At 44.7% G+C, this 25018-nt stretch overlaps 1 protein-coding gene across 1 annotated transcript in view; it reads left to right on the top strand.

The window, feature by feature from the left end:
• The window catches only part of RCSD1 (RCSD domain containing 1), a 74549-nt gene that overhangs the window by 32512 nt on the left and 17019 nt on the right, over positions 1 to 25018 (top strand). The window contains exons 2-4 of the mRNA XM_069760588.1: positions 9828 to 9929; positions 10371 to 10454; positions 14591 to 14662. Coding sequence (XP_069616689.1) covers positions 9828 to 9929; positions 10371 to 10454; positions 14591 to 14662 — 258 coding nt within the window. The remainder of the gene's footprint in view (positions 1 to 9827; positions 9930 to 10370; positions 10455 to 14590; positions 14663 to 25018) is intronic.

Below are 25018 nucleotides of genomic sequence, written 5' to 3'. Positions count from 1 at the left end.
GATGATAAGTTACTCATGGGTGCTCCCCAACTCCTGGAAGCTCCCATGCTCAGCTTATAGGATTGATAAGTTACTCGTGGGTGGTCCCCAGCTCCAGGTACTTCCAATGCTCAGCCTATTGGGATGATAAGTTACTCATGGGTGCTCCCCAACTCCTGGAAGCTCCCATGCTCAGCTTATAGGATTGATGTTACTCGTGGGTGGTCCCCAGCTCCAGTTACTTCCAATGCACAGCCTATTGGGATGATAAGTTACTCATGGGTGCTCCCCAACTCCTGGAAGCTCCCATGCTCAGCTTATAGGATTGATAAGTTACTCGTGGGTGGTCCCCAGCTTCAGGTACTAACAATGCTCATCCTATTGGGATGATAAGTTACTCATGGGTGGTCCCCAGTTCTAGGTAGCAGTCATTCTAAACATATAGGAATAAGTTACTCATGGGTGGTCCCCAGCTACAGGTACTTCCAATGTTCAGCGTATTGGGATGATAAGTTACTAATGGGAGCTCCCCAACTCCTGGAAGCTCCCATACTCAGCTTATTGGATTGATAAGTTACTCGTAGGTGGTCCCCAGCTCCAGGTACTTCCAATACTCAGCCTATTGGGATGATGATACTCATGGGTGCTCTCCTACTCCTAGAAGCTCTCATGCTCAGCTTATAGGATTGATAAGGTACTAAAGGTTGGTCCCCAGAACTAAAGTGGCATAAATGTTGATGAATTATACAAGTGGGCTTTGCCAAGCCCCTTCCCAGCACAGCCAACTTTTGTGAAGCTTGCAGGGACTGACGTAAAAACACTAAATGTCGCAAACAGTTTGCACAACTTCGGCATTGCAATATTTCAAAGTGCTTTACAACCAGAATACACTGTGGTGAATAGGACCGTTAGTCTTTCATGGTCACCAGCTGCTGGTACATCCCATGCTCAGCTTATAAGGATGATAAGTTCCTCATGGGCGGCCCTCAGTTCCTGGTAGCTCCCATGTTCAATTTATAGGGTTGATAAGATACTCATGATTGAACGCCATCTCCTAGTACCTCTCATGCTCAGCCTGTAGAAGTGATAAGTTACTCGGGTGGACCCAAGCTCCTCCCATGCAGTAAAGTGGTGTCAATTTTGATCAATTAGATGGCCCATCCGGCCCCAGCTCTGCCGACTTTGACAAAGCTGGCCAGGATTGATGTAAATATACCAAAAGTTGCAATACGTCAAGGTGTTTTACACCAGAAGACTGACATAAAAACCTTGATGAGTCAGGTCCTTAGTCAGCAGTGGCTTCTAGCTCCTGGTTCCTCAGATATTCAGCCTGTAGGGATGTTACTGGAGTGCCCAACCAGGGCAGTGGAGTACTCGGCACCGGGTCCAATCGCTATTAAAGGGGATGTCACGGTGGCTGTGACCCGGTCTGTGGCCCTGGGCACCCAATTAAAGGGGAACGGTTTTTAAAGGGATATTGTAAATGAGTCTGTCATGACCCCACCTGTGGTGTTCAGTCAATAGGGGGGATCGACGCTGCTTTAAAGGGGTCCTCTGGGGGATGTTGTTGCAGCAAAGATGATAACACTTCCCACAGGTGAAGCGGAGTCCCCAGGGGTCCTATAGTGTATGGCGACGATGGTGTATACCGGGCAATGAGTAAAGGACACAAGTTGTAAAGTCTTTACCTGGTTTACTGTAGTTGGCAGGCCACAGTCCAGGGTACCAGGCAACGGATGGTGATGTGGCCCGGCCGGCTCAGAGGCAATGGGAGAATCCCTTTTCCAGTTGAGGTCCGTGAGCCTTTCCAACTAGCGCCGTTCTATGTGAGGTCCCTGCTGCCTGAAGCTTACTGGCAAAGTCCTCTTTTCCACTGTCCTGGGACAGGTACCTGCATGACGGGCAGCTTGAGCCGTTTTACAGGTACTCTATGATGCCCCGGACTCCTCAGGTGCTGCTGCATCTCAGGTGTGGTGCGGGTCGTTCACTTAAAGTTCTGAGCCCTCAAGTGTTGCCAAGTGTCCTACAGTTCCACTATAGCCTCGGGCTCCCGATACCTGGTACTGCGCTTCAGCTCTGAGGGTGCCCGGTCACAGTTCCCCTCTGAGCCCTGTTCCTCTCCTCTGCTCCTTTCCTCTGAAGCTCCACCACATACAACCCTTCGGGTCTTTCTCCTTCCAGAGGCTGCAGCTCCCACGTGACTGCTGGGCCTCTCTGTCTGCTCTCTCAGACTTCCTTCTCCTTTTGTGTCTCTGCCAGACTGGCTAACACCTCCTCCAGACCAGGACATATATCCATATTTGAGGGAAGGTCCCCTGAATCCAGGTCCTGAGCTCCCCCTCCTGGTCTGGATTTGGAATATGTTGCACGTGAGTGCCTTACCTGGTAAAGGGAATTCCATTGCCTCTGAGCATGATATCACCCTCCCCGAAAGGAAGGCAACATCACTGCAACAACCGGTTAGCTGGGGTGTTGCATTACCTGTGGGTGTTTCCCAGCTCCTGATAACTCTCATTCTCCGCCTATAGGAATGATGTTACCTATGGGTCTTCAGCTATTCGTACCTACCATACTCAACCTATAGGGATGATAAGTTACTCATGGGTGGTTCCTGGCTCGTCGTACCTCTTAAGTTCAGCCTATAGGTATGATAAGCTACTCATAGGTGGTCAACAACTCCTGATATCTGTCATACTCAGCCTATAAGGATGAGAAGTAAGTCATGGGTGGCCACCTTCTCCTTGTACCTCCCATGCTCAGCCTATAGGGATGATAAGCTTCCTATAGTTATCACCAGCTCCTGGTACCCACCAAGCTCGGCCAATAAGGAGGCTTTTTGTTCGTCTCTCTGGCTGACATAGGGTTTCTCCATCTATTTACATAACCAGCAAATCTAGGAAAATATTCACAGTGCCACTAATTAAAATAAATGTACAAAACCTTCTACCTTCTGATGAGTTTGTGGAGGACCTCAGGGAATAAAAGAAATTGAATATAATGGCTCAGAAGGAGTCAAGGGCCAGAACTGAGGTCTCCATAGTGGGGTAAATTGTATACCTCTGCTGCTCCAGGCTAGACTATAGTGGTCACAATTGATAAGATGACCCACTGGGGTACCCACGTAAAGTTTTTATGACCACTTCGGTTCCTCTGACTCCATTGGGTCTATCTGCATCTGGCTTAATGTGAAAAGTATTTTATAGTTGAAGTTGATGGTGCATTGCGTGTGGTGGCTGGTTGGTCATCATGGAGCCCGTCTGGCCTTTGTCGTTGGTGGCTCACCTCGTATTTGGTGTACCCTTCCATCAGATGTGACGTTTAGTCTCTTCTTTATTGTTTTTTTTTTTTTGCTGTTGGTAAAATGTACGGTTCGGCAGAACTAGCGGAAGTGTGTGCATTTCCTCTGGTAAGTCTCAGTGTTACACGCGCACCTTCGTACGCTGGTTGCACACTGCCTCCGCTCACTGACAGGGCCCTATCTCCGCTTCATGGCGGGACTGTCCTCGCATTATGGAGACCTCTGGCACACGGTCGTCTTCTGATCCTCGAAACTTCCTGATTATGTTGTTTCACAAGTCTTACAAAGACACATTTGGCAGCTTGAAGCAATGACCGCAGAGGGAATTACGCAATACTCCGCCGCCGCAAGAACCATCACCCCATTTCCATAAGAACTGTGTTGATAACGATTGCAATGGGTTTTTTTTTTTTTGCTATGATGACTGGCAAAAAAAAAAGTTCATATAGAAAATTCTGTACAAATGAACCCATATTTGTCCATCTTAAAGGGACCAAAACCAGAAATCACCAGCGATCAGCGGAGGTCTATGGAGAAACCTGGCAGCAGGTGTTCGGTTTCCCTGCAGCACCACTGCTGGAGAAAGTAAGTATTACGTGATGCTCATTCGTACCAATGGGTTATCGGTGTAATGCAGGACAGGACGGGTCCTCCAGAGCAAGAGACGCTCCACTCTGAGAGATGAAGACCCTCAACAAAAGACCTGCCATCCCAAAAGGAAAGGGCCCCAGAAAAAAAGGTGCCTTCTTTATTTTCTGCCAAGTTGAAGCAAATGGCAAACAGTGGGGAAAAGCTTTCCGATACTTTCACCATTGTTTCTAGCTGCGATGCCCCTTTAAATGGCGTCTCCTCCTCCTACGCTGGATAGACAGGGCATCATCATAAAGAGACAAGACAGAAATGGGGACATGTAATGCAGCCAGCTCCCAAACAGCTTATTCACACGCCGCTGTCTGCTGGGAACCCGAGTCCTTGGCTGCCTCTAGACGATTAATGAGTGATCAGCCACGCGAGGGCTTAATGAGTAAACCCTTAAATCTCCAATGGTTGTCATTAGAGACTTATACATGATAGGACGTGGCCAGACATGCGACAAAACTGGAGGTAAATGTGCATATTCTGGACTTAGGAGTCCAATGGGCGGTACTTCTGACAAATATAGAAAAGAACTGCCCACTTGACTCCCAAGCCCAAATAAAGCATCCACCGCACATCACACAACGAGCGGTGGATGCCGCGATGGAGAGATCGTCACGCCGCCACCCGTTACATAGAGAAACCTTGGGGCCTTATAGCTTACATCTACACTCCCTCACAGACGGCTGGTGGGAGTGTACCCACTACTACACCCGGAGGGAGCGCCTTCACCCAGGCACCAGATTTCTACCAGTTCCTCGGGACACATCATAAAGTAATACGGTGACCTTTTGCCTTACCTGGGAGTTTTCGGCTCTATACACGGTCACGGACCCCCTTTAGTACTCGCAAGTACACAGTGGTTATTCCCACCATAGCAATGTTCCTGATGAAGGTCCGGTGAGGACCGAAACGTTGTTTATTTTTGCTGGACTGCATTAAAAATCTTCAAATTAAACAAAAGTTGAGTGCCAAGTTATATATTTATACTAGATCCTATGTGGACATACAAGTTTCACGTCCTGCCCCATTATCTAGTAATGTCCCCCACCCTGGGCCCATCCTAGTACACTTGTTCCCCATATTGGTATATATGTCCTTCATTCTGGCTCCATCCTGGTATATAGCGTATATGTCTTTCATGAAGGTATATATATTCCCCTTTATGGCCCCATCCTGGTATACATGCCCCTTATCCTGGCCCTCATCCTGGTATATATATCCCCCATCCTGGTATATATATATATATCCCCCACCTTAATATATACTGTATGTCTCATACTCCCCAACCTGGTATATATGATCCTTATCCTGGCCTCCATCCTGGTATATATATCCCCCAACGTGATATATATGTCCTATATCCTGGGATATACATACACTATCCTGATATACATATATACTAGGATGGGGGTTATATATATATATATATATATATAAACCCCCATCCTAGTATATATGTTCCCAGGTTACTACTATTCTTTAATGCATAGAAGAAAATAAATGATTCTACTCACCCTTCCTCCATTCCCCCGCCGCATGGCATCCTCTTCTGAAGCCGACAGTTGACTTCAGCGTGCTAGCGACGGGCGCACATAATGTCACTGACGTTCGCCGACCCCCCCAGCCATGTCCACTCCAACATGAACTGCTGGCTTTTGATTGGCCGGCAGCGTGTAGTGCAGCGCACAGACCCGGCTGGTCTCCGCTCCGCGATACACTTCAACTGAATGTGCGTCCAAAGACGCGCATCCAGTTGAAGCATGTGCTGGTGTCGGCGGGCCTGGTCGCGGTCACGACCTCTGTGACCGCTATAGTTACGCCCCAGACTAAGGGACGTCATAGGTTAGTGTTCACCTTAGGAATCCTTTTTCATGATCCTGAGTGACGTTTTCTGTAGTGGAGCTTGCGCACCATGTATTCCGTCAGCCATTTGTTTAAATGTACAGAGAGTAACACAACATTTCTCCTGTAGAGGCCGAAACACAATGAAACTTCCCCCAATATCAGCCGTTTGCTCCAGGCTTCTTCAGGGACCCCACTGCAATCACATTAATAAAGTTGGCGTAATTTAAAAAACGGAAGTTTTATTAGATGAGACATCCCCTGTTAAGGGCAACTCCAACCCTAAAAGAATGTACTATTTTATGTGGTTTATGTATTTTTCAGTTTAGAGTCCATTCTGTCATAAGATTTCTAAAAAGATGTTATTAACTGCACATATTACGAGTAGTAACAAGTTCAAGACTAGATCATTTACTCCTTTCCGGACGAGGTATATTCTCATACATGCAGATTTAAGAGCTGTAAAAAAAATGTTTGTTCTTTTATTCAAATATATATATACTTTATTTCTTCATTACACGCGGGGCGTGTCTCTGTTTTTCACTTTTTACAATGTTTTATTTTGTTTTTTTTCTTTATTGCAGAAATTTGTTCTACTTTCTGAAAAAAAAAAAGTTTTTATATATTGAACATGTTTTCTTTATTTTTCAATCAGGGAGCGGCAAGTAACAGTGATTTTGAGTGTCAGCAGATTTTTTTTTTCCTGCTTTTTTTCTTTATTTTTCATTTATTACACATATTGTATCTCTTACGAAGTAAAAAAAAAAAAGACAACTTTGGGGTAGCATTTCAATTTTTTTTACATAATTTCCCCTGTAACCGGAGCTGGTATATTAGCTTAGGTTACATGGGAGATAAATTCGGCCTCCTGGCTGTATAGCAGAGCTGACTGGTGTCATGATCCAGGCCAGGGTTTGTTTCTGGTTATTTTCTCACCGGTCTGGTCATGCGGGGGTTAACCTTATTTGCCTCATTTTGGGTTCTATGTGGCTATTTCAGTCTACTGTAGCCGGCAGACCAAAGTCAGTGATAGTTCATGCTCCCAGGCTAGAGCAAGTGACCCCTTGATAGCATGTTTTTGACCTCTGCCCATTTACTCTGTTCCCGTGACTCCCCTTCCCTGCCTCCCCGCTTGTCTTAGTATTCGCTCCCTGTTCTTGGACCTCTTGGTACGTGACCCGGGGTGTCTTCTGACCTGTTTACTGTTTCTAATCTCTGTTATCTCTGCTCCCGTCTGGCTCTGACGTCTGGCTTGTTTTTGACCACGTGTATGCTGTGACCTCTGGTACTTTATGTCCTGACTGTTTCTGACTCGGCCTGTCTGACCACTCTTTCGCCACCAGGTGGCACTTGTGCTGCTGCTCAGTGGTGTTATTCTGTGTGTGCAACCTCTCTCCCCTCACCAGCATCCCCTGGTTGAAGTTGCGCTATACTGCGCTGCAGCAGCATTACATTTGGGTCCCTTAGTACTTCACAGCTCCTGTTCCCTCCCTATACAGAGTGATCACATGACCACTAGGTACAGAGGAGGAAGCGCCGTTAGCGCTTCCTATACATAAGGATTTGTTCAGCGTTGCGTATACAGCAATTGAGAAAGTGGAGACAGTAATAAACTATTTCTGCCTTCTGTATGAGGAGTCTGGCTGTGTCTGACGCGATCATGCAGCTGTTCTACTAGGTCTTTAACGTAACATTATATTTAAAGGGAAACTACACTGAAAATATTTGAGTTCCTTGGATAAGATGGCTTCTTGAATAACTAAAAGGAGATGCCTATAAAAAAACGAAGTGGCTAATCTTATAGCAGATACTATTATTATGGCCTTCGTGCAGATTTGTCACCTAACTAATATTTTGTAGAGGCTACAAGATTACAATGTCTGCCCGGAGACAGAGCCTCTGTGTGCAGAGCACTAAGCGTCAGTGTACAGATAAATCATGGGGGATTGTGTAATTCCTGTTACGTAATGACTTCTGTCAGATCATCAAACGCCTGAGTGTTCCATAACCCAGAGATTATTCCAGTATCTGACGCAGCGTGATAAGTTTCAAAGAGAGGAAAGTGAGTTTTGCAAAAGGTCAGATCGAGGGAGAACTGAGAGGTAGATAAAATTCATAGGCAAAGTGTGTGAGTACTGCTCCAATACGTATGCTGTGTAATAGTAACAGACCAAGAAATATCGCATCGTGTTCATAAAGAACAGTATAAGTTACATAGCTGTTATATTCCTATACATAGGAGCAGTATTATAGTAGTTATATTCTTGTACATAGGAGCAGTATTATAGTAGTTATATTCCTGTACATAGGAGCAGTATTATAGTAGTTATATTCTTGTACATAGGAGCACTATTATAGTAGCTATATTCTTGCACATAGGAGCAGTATTATAGTAGTTATATTCTTCTACATAGGAGCAGTAATATATTAGTTAAATTCTTGTACATAGGAGCAGTATTATAGTAGTTATATTCTTGTACATAGTGGCAGTATTATAGTAGTTATATTCTTGTACGTAGGGAGCAGTATTATAGTAGTTATATTCTTGTACGTAGGGAGCAGTATTATAGTAGTTATATTCGTGTACATAGGGGTAGTATTATAGTAGTTATATTCTTGTACATAGGGGCAGTATTATAGTACTTATATTCTTGTACATAGGGGGCAGTATTATAGTAGTTATATTCTTGTACATAGGGGCAGTATTATAGTAGTTATATTCTTGTACATAGGAGGAGTATTATAGTAGTTATATTCTTGTACATAGGAGCAGTATTATAGTAGTTATATTCTTGTACATAGGAGCAGTATTATAGTAGTTATATTCTTGTACATAGGAGCAGTATTATAGTAGTTATATTCTTGTACATAGGAGCAGTATTATAGTAGTTATATTCTTGTACATAGGGGCAGTATTATAGTAGTTATATTCGTGTACATAGGGGCAGTATTATAGTAGTTATATTCGTGTACATAGGGGCAGTATTATAGTAGTTATATTCTTGTACATAGGGGCAGTATTATAGTAGTTATATTCTTGTACATAGGGGCAGTATTATAGTAGTTATATTCGTGTACATAGGGGCAGTATTATAGTAGTTATATTCTTGTACATAGGGGCAGTATTATAGTAGTTATATTCTTGTACATAGGGGCAGTATTATAGTAGTTATATTCTTGTACATAGGAGGCAGTATTATAGTAGTTATATTCTTGTACATAGGGGTAGTATTATAGTAGTTATATTCGTGTACATAGGGGCAGTATTATAGTAGTTATATTCGTGTACATAGGGGTAGTATTATAGTAGTTATATTCGTGTACATAGGGGCAGTATTATAGTAGTTATATTCTTGTACATAGGAGCAGTAATATAGTAGTTATATTCTTGTACATAGGGCAGTATTATAGTACTTATATTCTTGTACATAGGGGGCAGTATTATAGTAGTTATATTCTTGTACATAGGGGCAGTATTATAGTAGTTATATTCTTGTACGTTATTGGGAGCATTATATTGTTTTACTGTATCATTGATTTCACGTGTATCTATGCAGTCTCGCGGTTCCTTGACGTTAATAACTTTTTGTGCTGTGAATTTTACTGCCCCAGAACTTTAGCCGTCCTCACAAATAATAAGCATGTGGAAAGTTTCCCATGAGAAGCTGCTTTGACTTCCATGAAATAGCAGGAGATACTGTAACTCTTGCAGCGTCTGTTTCCTTGTTGGAATAAATTCAGAACAGATTTCTTAATAAGAAATAGGAGGCTGGTAAGGACAAGGGTTAATAAAGGCACACTGCCATCTTATGCACACAGCCATGCACATTAGGTGACGGTTGGTCATAATGGCGCATCTCATGGGATACTAAGTACACCCTACTATGGCCTCCTGGATCCTTACAGAGGATTATGTTGACTAGATACAATTGTAACAAACCCTCTGCTGTGAGAATAATTTGTGCAAGGTTCAGCTTCAGCATCTCAGTACGTTGACTGTAAGCAGAGATCTTGAAAAAGGTAGGAAAATTGGGGAATTGTCAATGCTCATTTTACTTTTATTTTCCAGGGGAAATCAGCCGAGAGCAGCGCCACCGAAGAGCCAGCGCCACCGTCTGTCGCTAAGCTCGCCGGATTGTTTGGTGACACCTTTAACAGTCCAAGAAAAGAGGTGATTACAGGGCAGGAGCCAGGTGACTGCAGCACTGTGGACGGGCACTCACTGGGCGAATGGGCGCCTCCAAGAAGTGGCGCTCTTTACAATGAATGTCCTCCTGGATCATTTGACAATTGGGGCAGATCCGGAAGATTGACATTTTCGCACCCCGATATAATTTGGTGCCCTGGGCAACTGACCATGTTGCCTTTCCCCATATGTCACTGTGTAACACGCGGGTCAATGCTGATGTTGAGCATGTAGGCATTGTGTTGTGTCAGAAGGGTGAATGTCCATGGGTATGTCCTTGATGCATCCGCTATAACATGTCCGACTCCCTGCTATAACAAGAACCTCATCAGTGTCCTTATCGTTTATCGATCGCAGTGTCCGATCCCAATAATCAGATGCATCCGATGAGTCTCATAGGTTTAGTAACGTTGGGTCTGTTCTTAGGTTCCACCACACAAGCCGACCAGAAGGAAACCACCATGTTCTCTGCCACTGCCGAAGCCCGAGATTACCAACAATGGGGATGAGGTAGGTTTACCCCCAGTGTCAGTGTCATTATCCTGTACCCCGAGTGTCAGTGTCATTATCCTGTACCCCGAGTGTCAGTGCCATTATCCTGTAGCCCCAGTGTCAGTGTCATTATCCTGTACCCCGAGTGTCAGTGTCATTATCCTGTACCCCCAGTGTCAGTGTCATTATCCTGTACCCCCAGTGTCAGTGTCATTATCCTGTACCCCGAGTGTCAGTGTCATTATCCTGTACCCCGAGTGTCAGTGTCATCATCCTGTACCCCCAGTGTCAGTGTCATCATCCTGTACCCCGAGTGTCAGTGTCATTATCCTGTACCCCCAGTGTCAGTGTCATTATCCTGTACCCCGAGTGTCAGTGTCATTATCCTGTACCCCGAGTGTCAGTGTCATTATCCTGTACCCCCAGTGTCAGTGTCATTATCCTGTACCCCCAGTGTCAGTGTCATTATCCTGTACCCCGAGTGTCAGTGTCATTATCCTGTACCCCCAGTGTCAGTGTCATTATCCTGTACCCCCAGTGTCAGTGTCATCATCCTGTACCCCGAGTGTCAGTGTCATTATCCTGTACCCCCAGTGTCAGTGTCATTATCCTGTACCCCGAGTGTCAGTGTCATTATCCTGTACCCCCAGTGTCAGTGTCATTATCCTGTACCCCGAGTGTCAGTGTCATTATCCTGTACCCCCAGTGTCAGTGTCATTATCCTGTACCCCAGTGTCATTATCCTGTACCCCCAGTGTCAGTGTCATTATCCTGTACCCCCAGTGTCAGTGTCATTATCCTGTACCCCGAGTGTCAGTGTCATTATCCTGTACCCCAGTGTCATTATCCTGTACCCCCAGTGTCAGTGTCATTATCCTGTACCCCCAGTGTCAGTGTCATCATCCTGTACCCCGAGTGTCAGTGTCATTATCCTGTACCCCCAGTGTCAGTGTCATTATCCTGTACCCCCAGTGTCAGTGTCATTATCCTGTACCCCGAGTGTCAGTGTCATTATCCTGTACCCCCAGTGTCAGTGTCATTATCCTGTACCCCCAGTGTCAGTGTCATTATCCTGTACCCCCAGTGTCATTATCCTGTACCCCCAGTGTCAGTGTCATTATCCTGTACCCCGAGTGTCAGTGTCATTATCCTGTACCCCCAGTGTCAGTGTCATTATCCTGTACCCCAGTGTCATCATCCTGTACCCCGAGTGTCAGTGTCATTATCCTGTACCCCCAGTGTCAGTGTCATTATCCTGTACCCCGAGTGTCAGTGTCATTATCCTGTACCCCCAGTGTCAGTGTCATTATCCTGTACCCCGAGTGTCAGTGTCATTATCCTGTGCCCCCAGTGTCAGTGTCATTATCCTGTACCCCGAGTGTCAGTGTCATTATCCTGTACCCCCAGTGTCAGTGTCATTATCCTGTACCCCGAGTGTCAGTGTCATTATCCTGTACCCCCAGTGTCAGTGTCATTATCCTGTACCCCAGTGTCAGTGTCATTATCCTGTACCCCCAGTGTCAGTGTCATTATCCTGTACCCCGAGTGTCAGTGTCATTATCCTGTACCCCCAGTGTCAGTGTCATTATCCTGTACCCCGAGTGTCAGTGTCATTATCCTGTACCCCCAGTGTCAGTGTCATTATCCTGTACCCCCAGTGTCAGTGTCATTATCCTGTACCCCCAGTGTCATTATCCTGTACCCCCAGTGTCAGTGTCATTATCCTGTACCCCGAGTGTCAGTGTCATTATCCTGTACCCCCAGTGTCAGTGTCATTATCCTGTACCCCAGTGTCATTATCCTGTACCCCCAGTGTCAGTGTCATTATCCTGTACCCCAGTGTCATCATCCTGTACCCCGAGTGTCAGTGTCATTATCCTGTACCCCCAGTGTCAGTGTCATTATCCTGTACCCCGAGTGTCAGTGTCATTATCCTGTACCCCCAGTGTCAGTGTCATTATCCTGTACCCCGAGTGTCAGTGTCATTATCCTGTACCCCCAGTGTCAGTGTCATTATCCTGTACCCCGAGTGTCAGTGTCATTATCCTGTGCCCCCAGTGTCAGTGTCATTATCCTGTACCCCGAGTGTCAGTGTCATTATCCTGTACCCCCAGTGTCAGTGTCATTATCCTGTACCCCGAGTGTCAGTGTCATTATCCTGTACCCCCAGTGTCAGTGTCATTATCCTGTACCCCAGTGTCAGTGTCATTATCCTGTACCCCCAGTGTCAGTGTCATTATCCTGTACCCCGAGTGTCAGTGTCATTATCCTGTACCCCCAGTGTCAGTGTCATCATCCTGTACCCCGAGTGTCAGTGTCATTATCCTGTACCCCGAGTGTCAGTGTCATTATCCTGTACCCCGAGTGTCAGTGTCATTATCCTGTACCCCGAGTGTCAGTGTCATTATCCTGTACCCCCAGTGTCAGTGTCATTATCCTGTGCCCCCAGTGTCAGTGTCATTATCCTGTACCCCGAGTGTCAGTGTCATTATCCTGTACCCCGAGTGTCAGTGTCATTATCCTGTACCCCCAGTGTCAGTGTCATTATCCTGTACCCCAGTGTCAGTGTCATTATCCTGTACCCCGAGTGTCAGTGTCATTATCCTGTACCCCCAGTGTCAGTGTCATTATCCTGTACCCCGAGTGTCAGTGTCATTATCCTGTACCCCCAGTGTCAGTGTCATTATCCTGTACCCCCAGTGTCAGTGTCATTATCCTGTACCCCAAGTGTCAGTGTCATTATCCTGTACCCCGAGTGTCAGTGTCATTATCCTGTACCCCGAGTGTCAGTGTCATTATCCTATACCCCGAGTGTCAGTGTCATCATCCTGTACCCCGAGTGTCAGTGTCATTATCCTGTACCCCCAGTGTCAGTGTCATTATCCTGTACCCCGAGTGTCAGTGTCATTATCCTGTACCCCCAGTGTCAGTGTCATTATCCTGTACCCCCAGTGTCAGTGTCATTATCCTGTACCCCCAGTGTCAGTGTCATTATCCTGTACCCCCAGTGTCAGTGTCATTATCCTGTACCCCCAGTGTCAGTGTCATTATCCTGTACCCCCAGTGTCAGTGTCATTATCCTGTACCCCGAGTGTCAGTGTCATTATCCTGTACCCCCAGTGTCAGTGTCATTATCCTGTACCCCCAGTGTCAGTGTCATTATCCTGTACCCCGAGTGTCAGTGTCATCATCCTGTACCCCAAGTGTCAGTGTCATTATCCTGTACCCCCAGTGTGTGTCATTATCCTGTACCCCCAGTGTCAGTGTCATTATCCTGTACCCCGAGTGTCAGTGTCATCATCCTGTACCCCAAGTGTCAGTGTCATTATCCTGTACCCCGAGTGTCAGTGTCATTATCCTGTACCCCCAGTGTCAGTGTCATTATCCTGTACCCCGAGTCAGTGTCATTATCCTGTACCCCCAGTGTCAGTGTCATTATCCTGTACCCCCAGTGCCAGTGTCATTATCCTGTACCCCCAGTGTCAGTGTCATTATCCTGTACCCCGAGTGTCAGTGTCATTATCCTGTACCCCGAGTGTCAGTGTCATTATCCTGTACCCCCAGTGTCAGTGTCATTATCCTGTACCCCGAGTGTCAGTGTCATTATCCTGTACCCCGAGTGTCAGTGTCATTATCCTGTACCCCCAGTGTCAGTGTCATTATCCTGTACCCCGAGTCAGTGTCATTATCCTGTACCCCCAGTGTCAGTGTCATTATCCTGTACCCCCAGTGTCAGTGTCATTATCCTGTACCCCCAGTGTCAGTGTCATTATCCTGTACCCCCAGTGTCAGTGTCATTATCCTGTACCCCCAGTGTCAGTGTCATTATCCTGTACCCCAGTGTCAGTGTCATTATCCTGTACCCCCAGTGTCAGTGTCATTATCCTGTACCCCAGTGTCAGTGTCATTATCCTGTACCCCCAGTGTCAGTGTCATTATCCTGTACCCCCAGTGTCAGTGTCATTATCCTGTACCCCCAGTGTCAGTGTCATTATCCTGTACCCCCAGTGTCAGTGTCATTATCCTGTACCCCGAGTGTCAGTGTCATTATCCTGTACCCCGAGTGTCAGTGTCATCAGGCCTCAGTACAATTCAGCAATTGCTTTGAAATCATTAATTTTGTGGGTTTTCTTCTGCGTCTGATTTTTTTGTAGAAATTATCTCCCCCACAGTCACAAGTGCCTAAGAGCAAAGTGAAGAGCTCCCCCCTCATTGAGAAACTTCAGGTGAGATATAGCTGAAAATATGCAATGATTAATTACTGTATGTATAGCAGATAAATTACTGTACATACTGTATACAATGCTGCTATAACCTGGGTATCTCCTGTACAGTCATGGCCAGAAGTTTTGAGAATGACACCAAAATTCTATTTTCACATGATCTGCTGCCCTCTGGTTTTTATTAGTGTTTGTCTGATGTTTATATCACATACAGAAATATAATTACAATCATATTATGAGTACCAATAGGTTATATTGACAGTTAGAATGAGTTAATGCAGCAAGTCAATATTTGCAGTGTTGACCCTTCTTCTTCAAGACCTCTGCAATTCTCCCTGGCATGCTCTCAATCAACTTCTGGACCAAATCCTGACTGATAGCAGTCCATTCTTGCATAATCAATGCTCGCATTTTGCCAGAATTTGTTGGTTTTTGTTTTTCCACCCGTCTCTTGATGATTGACCTCAAGTTCTCAATGGGATTAAGATCTGGGGAGTAAGGAGGGAAATAGGAGAGCAGGGCAGGCCAGACAGGTGCTGGTAGTGGGGGACTCAATTATTAGGGGAACAGATAGGGCAATCTGTCACAAAGACAGGGATCGTCGAACGGTGTGCTGCCTACCTGGCGCTCGAGTCCGACACATCGCTGATCGGGTGGACAGATTATTGGGAGGGGCTGGTGAGGACCCAGCGGTCATGGTGCACATTGGCACAAATGACAAAGTTAGAGGAAGGTGGAAGGTCCTTAAAGATGATTTCAGGGAATTAGGCCGCAAGCTGAAAGCAAGGACCTCCAACGTGGTATTTTCCGAAATACTGCCTGTACCACGTGCCACGCCAGAGAGGCAACGGGAGATTAGGGAGGTTAATAAGTGGCTCAAGAATTGGTGTAGGAAGGAGGGGTTTGGGTTCCTGCAGAACTGGGCCGACTTCTCAGTTGGCTACAGGCTCTACGCTAGGGACGGGCTGCACCTCAATGGGGAAGGTGCAGCTGTGCTGGGGGAGAAAATGGCTAGAAGGTTGGAGGAGTGTTTAAACTAGGAATTGGGGGGAGGGTATTCATTTTATAGGAGGGGAAGATAGTGCAGACAGAGACCTGGGCACAAATAAGGAAGTTGGGGGTGGCGGTGGCATGGGGGGTGGGGTCAGAACAGTTAATAATTTAAGAAATAGAAGTACAGAGAGATACATAAAGTGCATGTATACTAATGCCAGAAGCCTCGCCAACAAAATGGACGAATTAGAACTAATGTTGTTGGAGCATAATTATGACATGGTGGGGATATCTGAAACGTGGCTGGATGAGATCCATGACTGGGCTGTTAACTTGCAGGGCTATAGCCTGTTCAGAACTGACCGTACAGATAAGCGAGGGGGAGGGGTGTGTCTATATGTAAAATCGTCCTTAAAACCCATCCTGCGCGATAATATAGGTGAATTTAATGAAAATGTAGAATCCCTGTGGGTGGAGATAAGGGGAGGGGGAAAATTAATAAATTACTGATAGGGATTTGTTATAAATCCCCAAAAATAATGGAAGCAATGGAGAATATCCTCATAAAGCAAATAGATGAAGCTGCGACTCAAGGAGAAGTCATTATTATGGGGGACTTCAACTACCCTGAAATAGATTGGGGAACAGAAACCTGCAGTTCCAGCAAAGGTAATCGGTTTTTGACAACTATGAGAGACAATTACCTTTCACAACTGGTTCAGGACCCAACAAGAAGGGGGGCACTGCTAGACCTAATATTAACCAACAGGCCAGACCGCATATCAAATATAAGGGTTGGGGGTCACTTGGGAAATAGCGATCACAAAATAATAAGATTTCATGTATCCTTTAATAAGATGTGTAGTAGAGGGGTTACAAGGACACTAAACTTCAGGAGGGCAAATTTCCAACGGATGAGAGAGGATCTTGGTGCAATTAACTGGGACGATATCCTGAGACACAAAAATACACAAAGAAAATGGGAGACGTTTATTAGCATCCTGGATAGGACCTTTGCACAGTATATACCGTACGGGAATAAACATACTAGAAATAGGAGGAAACCAATATGGCTAAATAGAGCTGTAAGGGGCGCAATAAGTGACAAAAAGAAAGCATTTAGAGAATTAAAGGAAGTAGGTAGTTAGGAGGCATTAAATAAATACAGAAAATTAAATAAATTCTGTAAAAAGCAAATCAAGGCAGCAAAGATTGAGACAGAGAGACTCATTGCCAGAGAGAGTAAAAATAATCCTAAAATATTCTTTAACTACATAAATAGTAATAAACTAAAAAATGATAGTGTTGGCCCCCTTAAAAATAGTCTGGGTGAGATGGTGGATGAGGATGAGGAAAAAGCCAATATGCTAAATGACTTTTTTCATCAGTATTTACACAAGAAAATCCCATGGCAGACAAAATGTCTAGTGATAAAAATTCCCAATTAAATGTCACCTGCTTAACCCAGCAGGAAGTGCGGCGGCGTCTAAAAATCACTAAAATTGACAAATCTCCGGGCCCGGATGGGATACACCCTCGAGTACTGCAGGAATTAAGTACAGTCATTGATAGACCATTATTTTTAATCTTTAAAGACTCCATAAAAACAGGGTCTGTGCCACAGGACTGGCGTATAGCAAATGTGGTGCCAATATTCAAAAAGGGAACAAAAACTGAACTCGGAAATTATAGGCCAGTAAGCTTAACCTCTACTGTGGGTAAAATCCTGGAGGGCATTCTAAGGGATGCTATACTGGAGTATCTGAAGAGGAATAACCTCATGACCCAGTATCAGCACGGGTTTACTAGGGACCGTTCATAGCATATACAAGAAAAAGCACCAAAGCAGTTTTTACGTCCAAAAATATCAAACAAGTTTATTAGTTAAAAAAGATCAACAAACAGGTATATAATGAGCAACAGGAAGACATGTAAACAGTATAACACCATATGCCCAAACGGAGCAGCTGACTGTACGCGAGGTGAATTATATTCTATGTATGGGGAATTTCCATATTATATAACAAGCCCAAGGCCAATAAAGGCCATAACAGATGCAAAGCCACATTCCCATCATTAATTGCCCTATCGTATTACAACAGTGTGACAGGCATCACGTAAAGAGAGAGAAATATGGAACCCCGATCTTACCCGTAAACAGAACACCAGTCACCGCACAGTCCACTGCTCACCCCAACGCGCGTTTCGGAATGAAACCTTCCTCAGGGGGCGTGTCGTGGTTAGCCGCTTACCGCGTTTTATAGTGTGTATACTTGCGCTAAACCGGAAATGAGACATCGTCGCCATGGTGATGAGAACGCTAGGTGTCACTACGGAGCCGGAAGTGAGTAATTGTCGCTAGGATACCAGGAAAGCTGGGCCAGAACAGCGCCTGCAGGTCAGCTGACGCCGACACACGTGGGGCCCCACGTGATCGGACAACAGACCAGCCGCAAGGCACAAGATCGAGCAACCAGCCGCGCCTGCGCATACAACCCACCACAAAATCCACACAAACTATGAGTGTAGGAAGCCCCGTGAAACTACTCATCAAAGAACCACAGTGAGTAAAAAGAGACCAACGGCGTTTGCGCAGAAACAAGACATATAATACGGACATGCTAAAATCACAAATAACCACTAAACAAAAGGACAACTAAGGAGTGAAACGGATATATATAAAAACATGTGCTAAGCAGTGTCATGGCCACACATGTCCATGCAATTACAGAAATATACAGCAGTGATACATAGTCAATGATATACAGACAGATGGATACATAGATATATAGAAGGACCAATTGCCATAGTGGAGTTATGTACCAGCAGATGGTATACTGGGTGAATTGCCAAAACGTACAGTCAAGATCATCCATATGACATATATGCACAGGGACATTTCTCTAGTTATATTAAGTTTCATGCGTATATGATTTCCCATATATAAAAACAGTCCATAAAGGGTAATGTTTGGCTATACAGGCACGATGTCCACGCCGACAATCAGCCGAAATACTGTATCCATGATAGATGGTAGTGTTGATGTCATAGTGGACATGACATTCCAAAAGCACAATAGGTGAACTACAAAAGTAAAGAACAATTAAAACCAATTAAAAACAACGATACACTGTAACATAATCAGGTGCGCAGCAAAAGGGCGTTCACAGAAATGGGGCAAATGAGAGATTCTCATTTAGTCCATGAGGGTGGACTGTCCCAAGGGTCCATATCCAGCGTGATTCCATCATACCAAGGCGTTTAGATAACTGACCCCCCCGGATATTAATATGGAGGGCATCAATGCCCCGTACCCGTAATAGTGAGCCATCACAGTCATGGAAGGTCTTAAAATGACGTGGTAGCGTCTTGAGGGTGGAAGTGTCCACCTGCGCAGATGCCGCCTGAATGCCCAAGACATGCTCCCTTACACGGACCTTCAGCTGGCGTGTAGTCAGACCAACGTATATCAAGCCACAAGGACATGATGCATAGTAAACTACGTATCTTGTGGTACATGTAATACGTTGTCTGATACTAAAGCTCTTCTTGCCGCTAGAGTCCGTGAAGGAAGCACACCGATCTATGTTAGGGCAGGCGACGCACCTACCACAGGGGACACAACCACCCCCACTGGAATGACCATCCAAAAATGTGGATGGACGTGACCCAGTATAATGGCTCCTAGTCAAAAAATCTCTAAGATTCCTAGAACGGCGGAAAGTGATGGACGGCCTAGCAGGGAGGAATTTACTAATAATGGGGTCAATGGTCAAGATAGGCCAAGCCTTTTCCAAAGCGGCCCTCACCCTCTTAGATTGTGAACTGAATGAGGTAATAAATCTAACCACATCATCCTGGCCACGAGTATTTGTATTGGCCCCATATAGTAAATTGTGACGGGAGGTATATTTTGCCCTATGATAGGCTCTTTTTATCACTCTATTACTATATCCCCGTAACCTAAACCGTTCCCTTAGTTCCAGAGATCTTTTTTCAAAATCAAATTCGGTTGAACAGATGCGGCGTAGCCGCAGAAACTGTCCAATGGGAATAGCTCTAACCATATGGGATGGATGCCCAGAGGAGGCGTGAAGGAGTGTATTAGTGGCGGTGGTTTTTCTAAAGATTTCTGTCTGTGCCATCCCTGCCACATCCCTGGAGATGGTAACATCCAAGAAATCAATTTTTTCTATACTCCATATAAAGGTTAGATGGATGTTACGGTCATTACTGTTAAGTGTAGAGATAAATTGCGCAAGGTCGGTGGGTGTGCCCTGCCAGACGAAGAAGATGTCGTCGATGTACCGCGTCCAAAGTGGGACACGGTCCACCAACCCCTGTTCGTCGGACAGGAAGAGGTCCCTCTCCCACAGCCCCAGGAAAAGACAAGCATAGGAGGGCGCAAAGGAAGCCCCCATAGCCGTCCCCTGGAGCTGTAGGTAGAATGACCCCTTAAAAACAAAAAAATTGTGGGTGAGGGTGAACTCCAATAGTTCCAGCAGTAGGTCCCTCAGACCACGAGAGAGCGTAGATGTGGCAAGATAATAACGAACAGCAGAAATACCATCGAGATGTTTGATGTTGGTATAGAGGGACTCTACATCCGCTGAGACCAAAAGAGTGTCACCCCCAAAACACAACCCATCCACCTTGCGCAATAACTCCCCTGTATCTTTAAGAAAAGAAGGAAGGTTGACAACCAAGGGCTGGAGATGGAAATCAATCCATCTATTTACGTTCTCGAGGAAGTTTCCCCTACCTGAAATTATTGGCCTTCCTGGTGGTGACGTAATATTTTTATGTACTTTATTTTATTTTATGTACTTTATTTTAGATATAGCTGAAAATATGCAATGATTAATTACTGTATGTATAGCAGATAAATTACTGTACATACTGTATACAATGCTGCTATAACCTGGGTATCTCCTGTACAGTCATGGCCAGAAGTTTTGAGAATGACACCAAAATTCTATTTTCACATGATCTGCTGCCCTCTGGTTTTTATTAGTGTTTGTCTGATGTTTATATCACATACAGAAATATAATTACAATCATATTATGAGTACCAATAGGTTATATTGACAGTTAGAATGAGTTAATGCAGCAAGTCAATATTTGCAGTGTTGACCCTTCTTCTTCAAGACCTCTGCAATTCTCCCTGGCATGCTCTCAATCAACTTCTGGACCAAATCCTGACTGATAGCAGTCCATTCTTGCATAATCAATGCTCGCATTTTGCCAGAATTTGTTGGTTTTTGTTTTTCCACCCGTCTCTTGATGATTGACCTCAAGTTCTCAATGGGATTAAGATCTGGGGAGTAAGGAGGGAAATAGGAGAGCAGGGCAGGCCAGACAGGTGCTGGTAGTGGGGGACTCAATTATTAGGGGAACAGATAGGGCAATCTGTCACAAAGACAAGGATCGTCGAACGGTGTGCTGCCTACCTGGCGCTCGAGTCCGACACATCGCTGATCGGGTGGACAGATTACTGGGAGGGGCTGGTGAGGACCCAGCGGTCATGGTGCACATTGGCACAAATGACAAAGTTAGAGGAAGGTGGAAGGTCCTTAAAGATGATTTCAGGGAATTAGGCCGCAAGCTGAAAGCAAGGACCTCCAACGTGGTATTTTCCGAAATACTGCCTGTACCACGTGCCACGCCAGAGAGGCAACGGGAGATTAGGGAGGTTAATAAGCGGCTCAAGAATTGGTGTAGGAAGGAGGGGTTTGGGTTCCTGCAGAACTGGGCCGACTTCTCAGTTGGCTACAGGCTCTACGCTAGGGACGGGCTGCACCTCAATGGGGAAGGTGCAGCTGTGCTGGGGGAGAAAATGGCTAGAAGGTTGGAGGAGTGTTTAAACTAGGAATTGGGGGGAGGGTATTCATTTTATAGGAGGGGAAGATAGTGCAGACAGAGACCTGGGCACAAATAAGGAAGTTGGGGGTGGCGGTGGCATGGGGGGTGGGGTCAGAACAGTTAATAATTTAAGAAATAGAAGTACAGAGAGATACATAAAGTGCATGTATACTAATGCCAGAAGCCTCGCCAACAAAATGGACGAATTAGAACTAATGTTGTTGGAGCATAATTATGACATGGTGGGGATATCTGAAACGTGGCTGGATGAGAGCCATGACTGGGCTGTTAACTTGCAGGGCTATAGCCTGTTCAGAACTGACCGTACAGATAAGCGAGGGGGTGGGGTGTGTCTATATGTAAAATCGTCCTTAAAACCCATCCTGCGCGATAATATAGGTGAATTTAATGAAAATGTAGAATCCCTGTGGGTGGAGATAAGGGGAGGGGGAAAATTAATAAATTACTGATAGGGATTTGTTATAAATCCCCAAAAATAATGGAAGCAATGGAGAATATCCTCATAAAGCAAATAGATGAAGCTGCGACTCAAGGAGAAGTCATTATTATGGGGGACTTCAACTACCCTGAAATAGATTGGGGAACAGAAACCTGCAGTTCCAGCAAAGGTAATCGGTTTTTGACAACTATGAGAGACAATTACCTTTCACAACTGGTTCAGGACCCAACAAGAAGGGGGGCACTGCTAGACCTAATATTAACCAACAGGCCAGACCGCATATCAAATATAAGGGTTGGGGGTCACTTGGGAAATAGCGATCACAAAATAATAAGATTTCATGTATCCTTTAAAAAGATGTGTAGTAGAGGGGTGACAAGGACACTAAACTTCAGGAGGGCAAATTTCCAACGGATGAGAGAGGATCTTGGTGCAATTAACTGGGACGATATCCTGAGACACAAAAATACACAAAGAAAATGGGAGACGTTTATTAGCATCCTGGATAGGACCTGTGCACAGTATATACCGTACGGGAATAAACATACTAGAAATAGGAGGAAACCAATATGGCTAAATAGAGCTGTAAGGGGCGCAATAAGTGACAAAAAGAAAGCATTTAGAGAATTAAAGGAAGTAGGTAGTTAGGAGGCATTAAATAAATACAGAAAATTAAATAAATTCTGTAAAAAGCAAATCAAGGCAGCAAAGATTGAGACAGAGAGACTCATTGCCAGAGAGAGTAAAAATAATCCTAAAATATTCTTTAACTACATAAATAGTAATAAACTAAAAAATGATAGTGTTGGCCCCCTTAAAAATAGTCTGGGTGAGATGGTGGATGAGGATGAGGAAAAAGCCAATATGCTAAATGACTTTTTTCATCAGTATTTACACAAGAAAATCCCATGGCAGACAAAATGTCTAGTGATAAAAATTCCCAATTAAATGTCACCTGCTTAACCCAGCAGGAAGTGCGGCGGCGTCTAAAAATCACTAAAATTGACAAATCTCCGGGCCCGGATGGGATACACCCTCGAGTACTGCAGGAATTAAGTACAGTCATTGATAGACCATTATTTTTAATCTTTAAAGACTCCATAAAAACAGGGTCTGTGCCACAGGACTGGCGTATAGCAAATGTGGTGCCAATATTCAAAAAGGGAACAAAAACTGAACTCGGAAATTATAGGCCAGTAAGCTTAACCTCTACTGTGGGTAAAATACTGGAGGGCATTCTAAGGGATGCTATACTGGAGTATCTGAAGAGGAATAACCTCATGACCCAGTATCAGCACGGGTTTACTAGGGACCGTTCATGTCAGACTAATTTGATCAGTTTCTATGAAGAGGTAAGTTCCGGACTGGTCCAAGGGAACCCAGTGGACGTAGTGTATATGGACTTTTCAAAAGCTTTTGATACGGTGCAACACAAAAGGTTGATACATAAAATGAGAATAATGGGGATAGGGGAAAATATGTGCAAGTGGGTTGAGGGCTGGCTCAGGGATAGGAAACAAAGGGTGGTTATTAATGGAGCACACTCGGACTGGGTAGCGGTTAGCAGTGGGGTACCACAGGGGTCAGTATTGGGCCCTCTTCTTTTTAACATACTTATTAATGACCTTGTAAGGGGCATTCAGAGTAGAATTTTAATATTTGCAGATGACACTAAACTCTGCAGGGTAATTAATACAGAGGAGGACAATTTTATATTACAGGATGATTTATGTAAACTAGAAGCTTGGGCTGATAAATGGCAAATGAGCTTTAATGGGGATAAATGTAATGTCATGCACTTGGGTAGAAGTAATAAGATGTATAATTATGTGCTTAATTCTAAAACTGTGGGCAAAACCGTCAATGAAAAAGACCTGGGTGTATGGGTGGATGACAAACTCATATTCAGGGGCCAGTGTCAGGCAGCTGCTACAAAGGCAAATAAAATAATGGGATGCATTAAAAAAGGCATAGATGCTCATGAGGAGAATATAATTTTACCTCTATACAAGTCACTAGTTCGACCACGCTTAGAATACTGTGGACAGTTCTGGTCTCCGGTGTTTAAGAAAGACATAGCTGAACTGGAGCGGGTGCAGAGAAGATCGACCAAGGTTATTAGAGGACTGGGGGGTCTGCAATACCAAGATTGGTTATTACACTTGGGGCTATGTAGTTTGGAAAAACGAAGGCTAAGGGGTGATCTTATGTTAATGTATAAATATATGAGGGGACAGTACAAAGACCTTTCTGATGATCTTTTTAATCATAGACCTGAAACAGGGACAAGGGGGCATCCTCTGCATTTGGAGGAAAAAAGGTTTAAGCATAATAACAGACGCGGATTCTTTACTGTAAGAGCAGTGAGACTATGGAACTCTCTGCCGTATGATGTTGTAATGAGTGATTCATTACTTAAATTTAAGAGGGGACTGGATACATTTCTGGAAAAGTATGTTACAGGGTATATACACTAGATTCCTTGATAGGGCGTTGATCCAGGGAACTAGTCTGATTGCCGTATGTGGAGTCGGGAAGGAATTTTTTTCCCCAATGTGGAGCTTACTCTTTGCCACATGGTTTTTTTTTGCCTTCCTCTGGATCAACATGTGAGGGCATGTTAGGTTAGGCTATGGGTTGAACTAGATGGACTTATAGTCTTCCTTCAACCTTAATAACTATGTAACTATGTTTCCAGGCCATGGACCCAAAATCTCTATGTTTTGTTCCATGAGCCATTTAGTTATCACCTTTGCTTTATGGCAAGGTGCTCCATCATGCTGGAAAAGGCATTGTTGGGCGCCAAACTGCTCTTGGACGGTTGGGAGAAGTTGCTCTTGGAGGACATTCTGGTACCATTCTTTATTCATGGCTGTGTTTTTAGGCCGATTCCATTGGCTGAGAAGCAGCCCCACACATGAATGGTTTCAGGATGCTTTACAGTTGGCATGAGACAAGACTGGTGGTAGCGCTCACCTCTTCTCCGAATAAGCTGTTTTCCAGATGTCCCAAACAATCGAAAAGGGGATTCATCAGAGAAAATG

This window comes from Ranitomeya imitator, chromosome 3, assembly GCF_032444005.1.
Source record: "Ranitomeya imitator isolate aRanImi1 chromosome 3, aRanImi1.pri, whole genome shotgun sequence".
Lineage (NCBI taxonomy): Eukaryota > Metazoa > Chordata > Amphibia > Anura > Dendrobatidae > Ranitomeya > Ranitomeya imitator.
The sequence above is the reverse complement of the archived record's forward strand: the minus strand, read 5'-3'. Positions and strand labels throughout refer to the sequence as shown.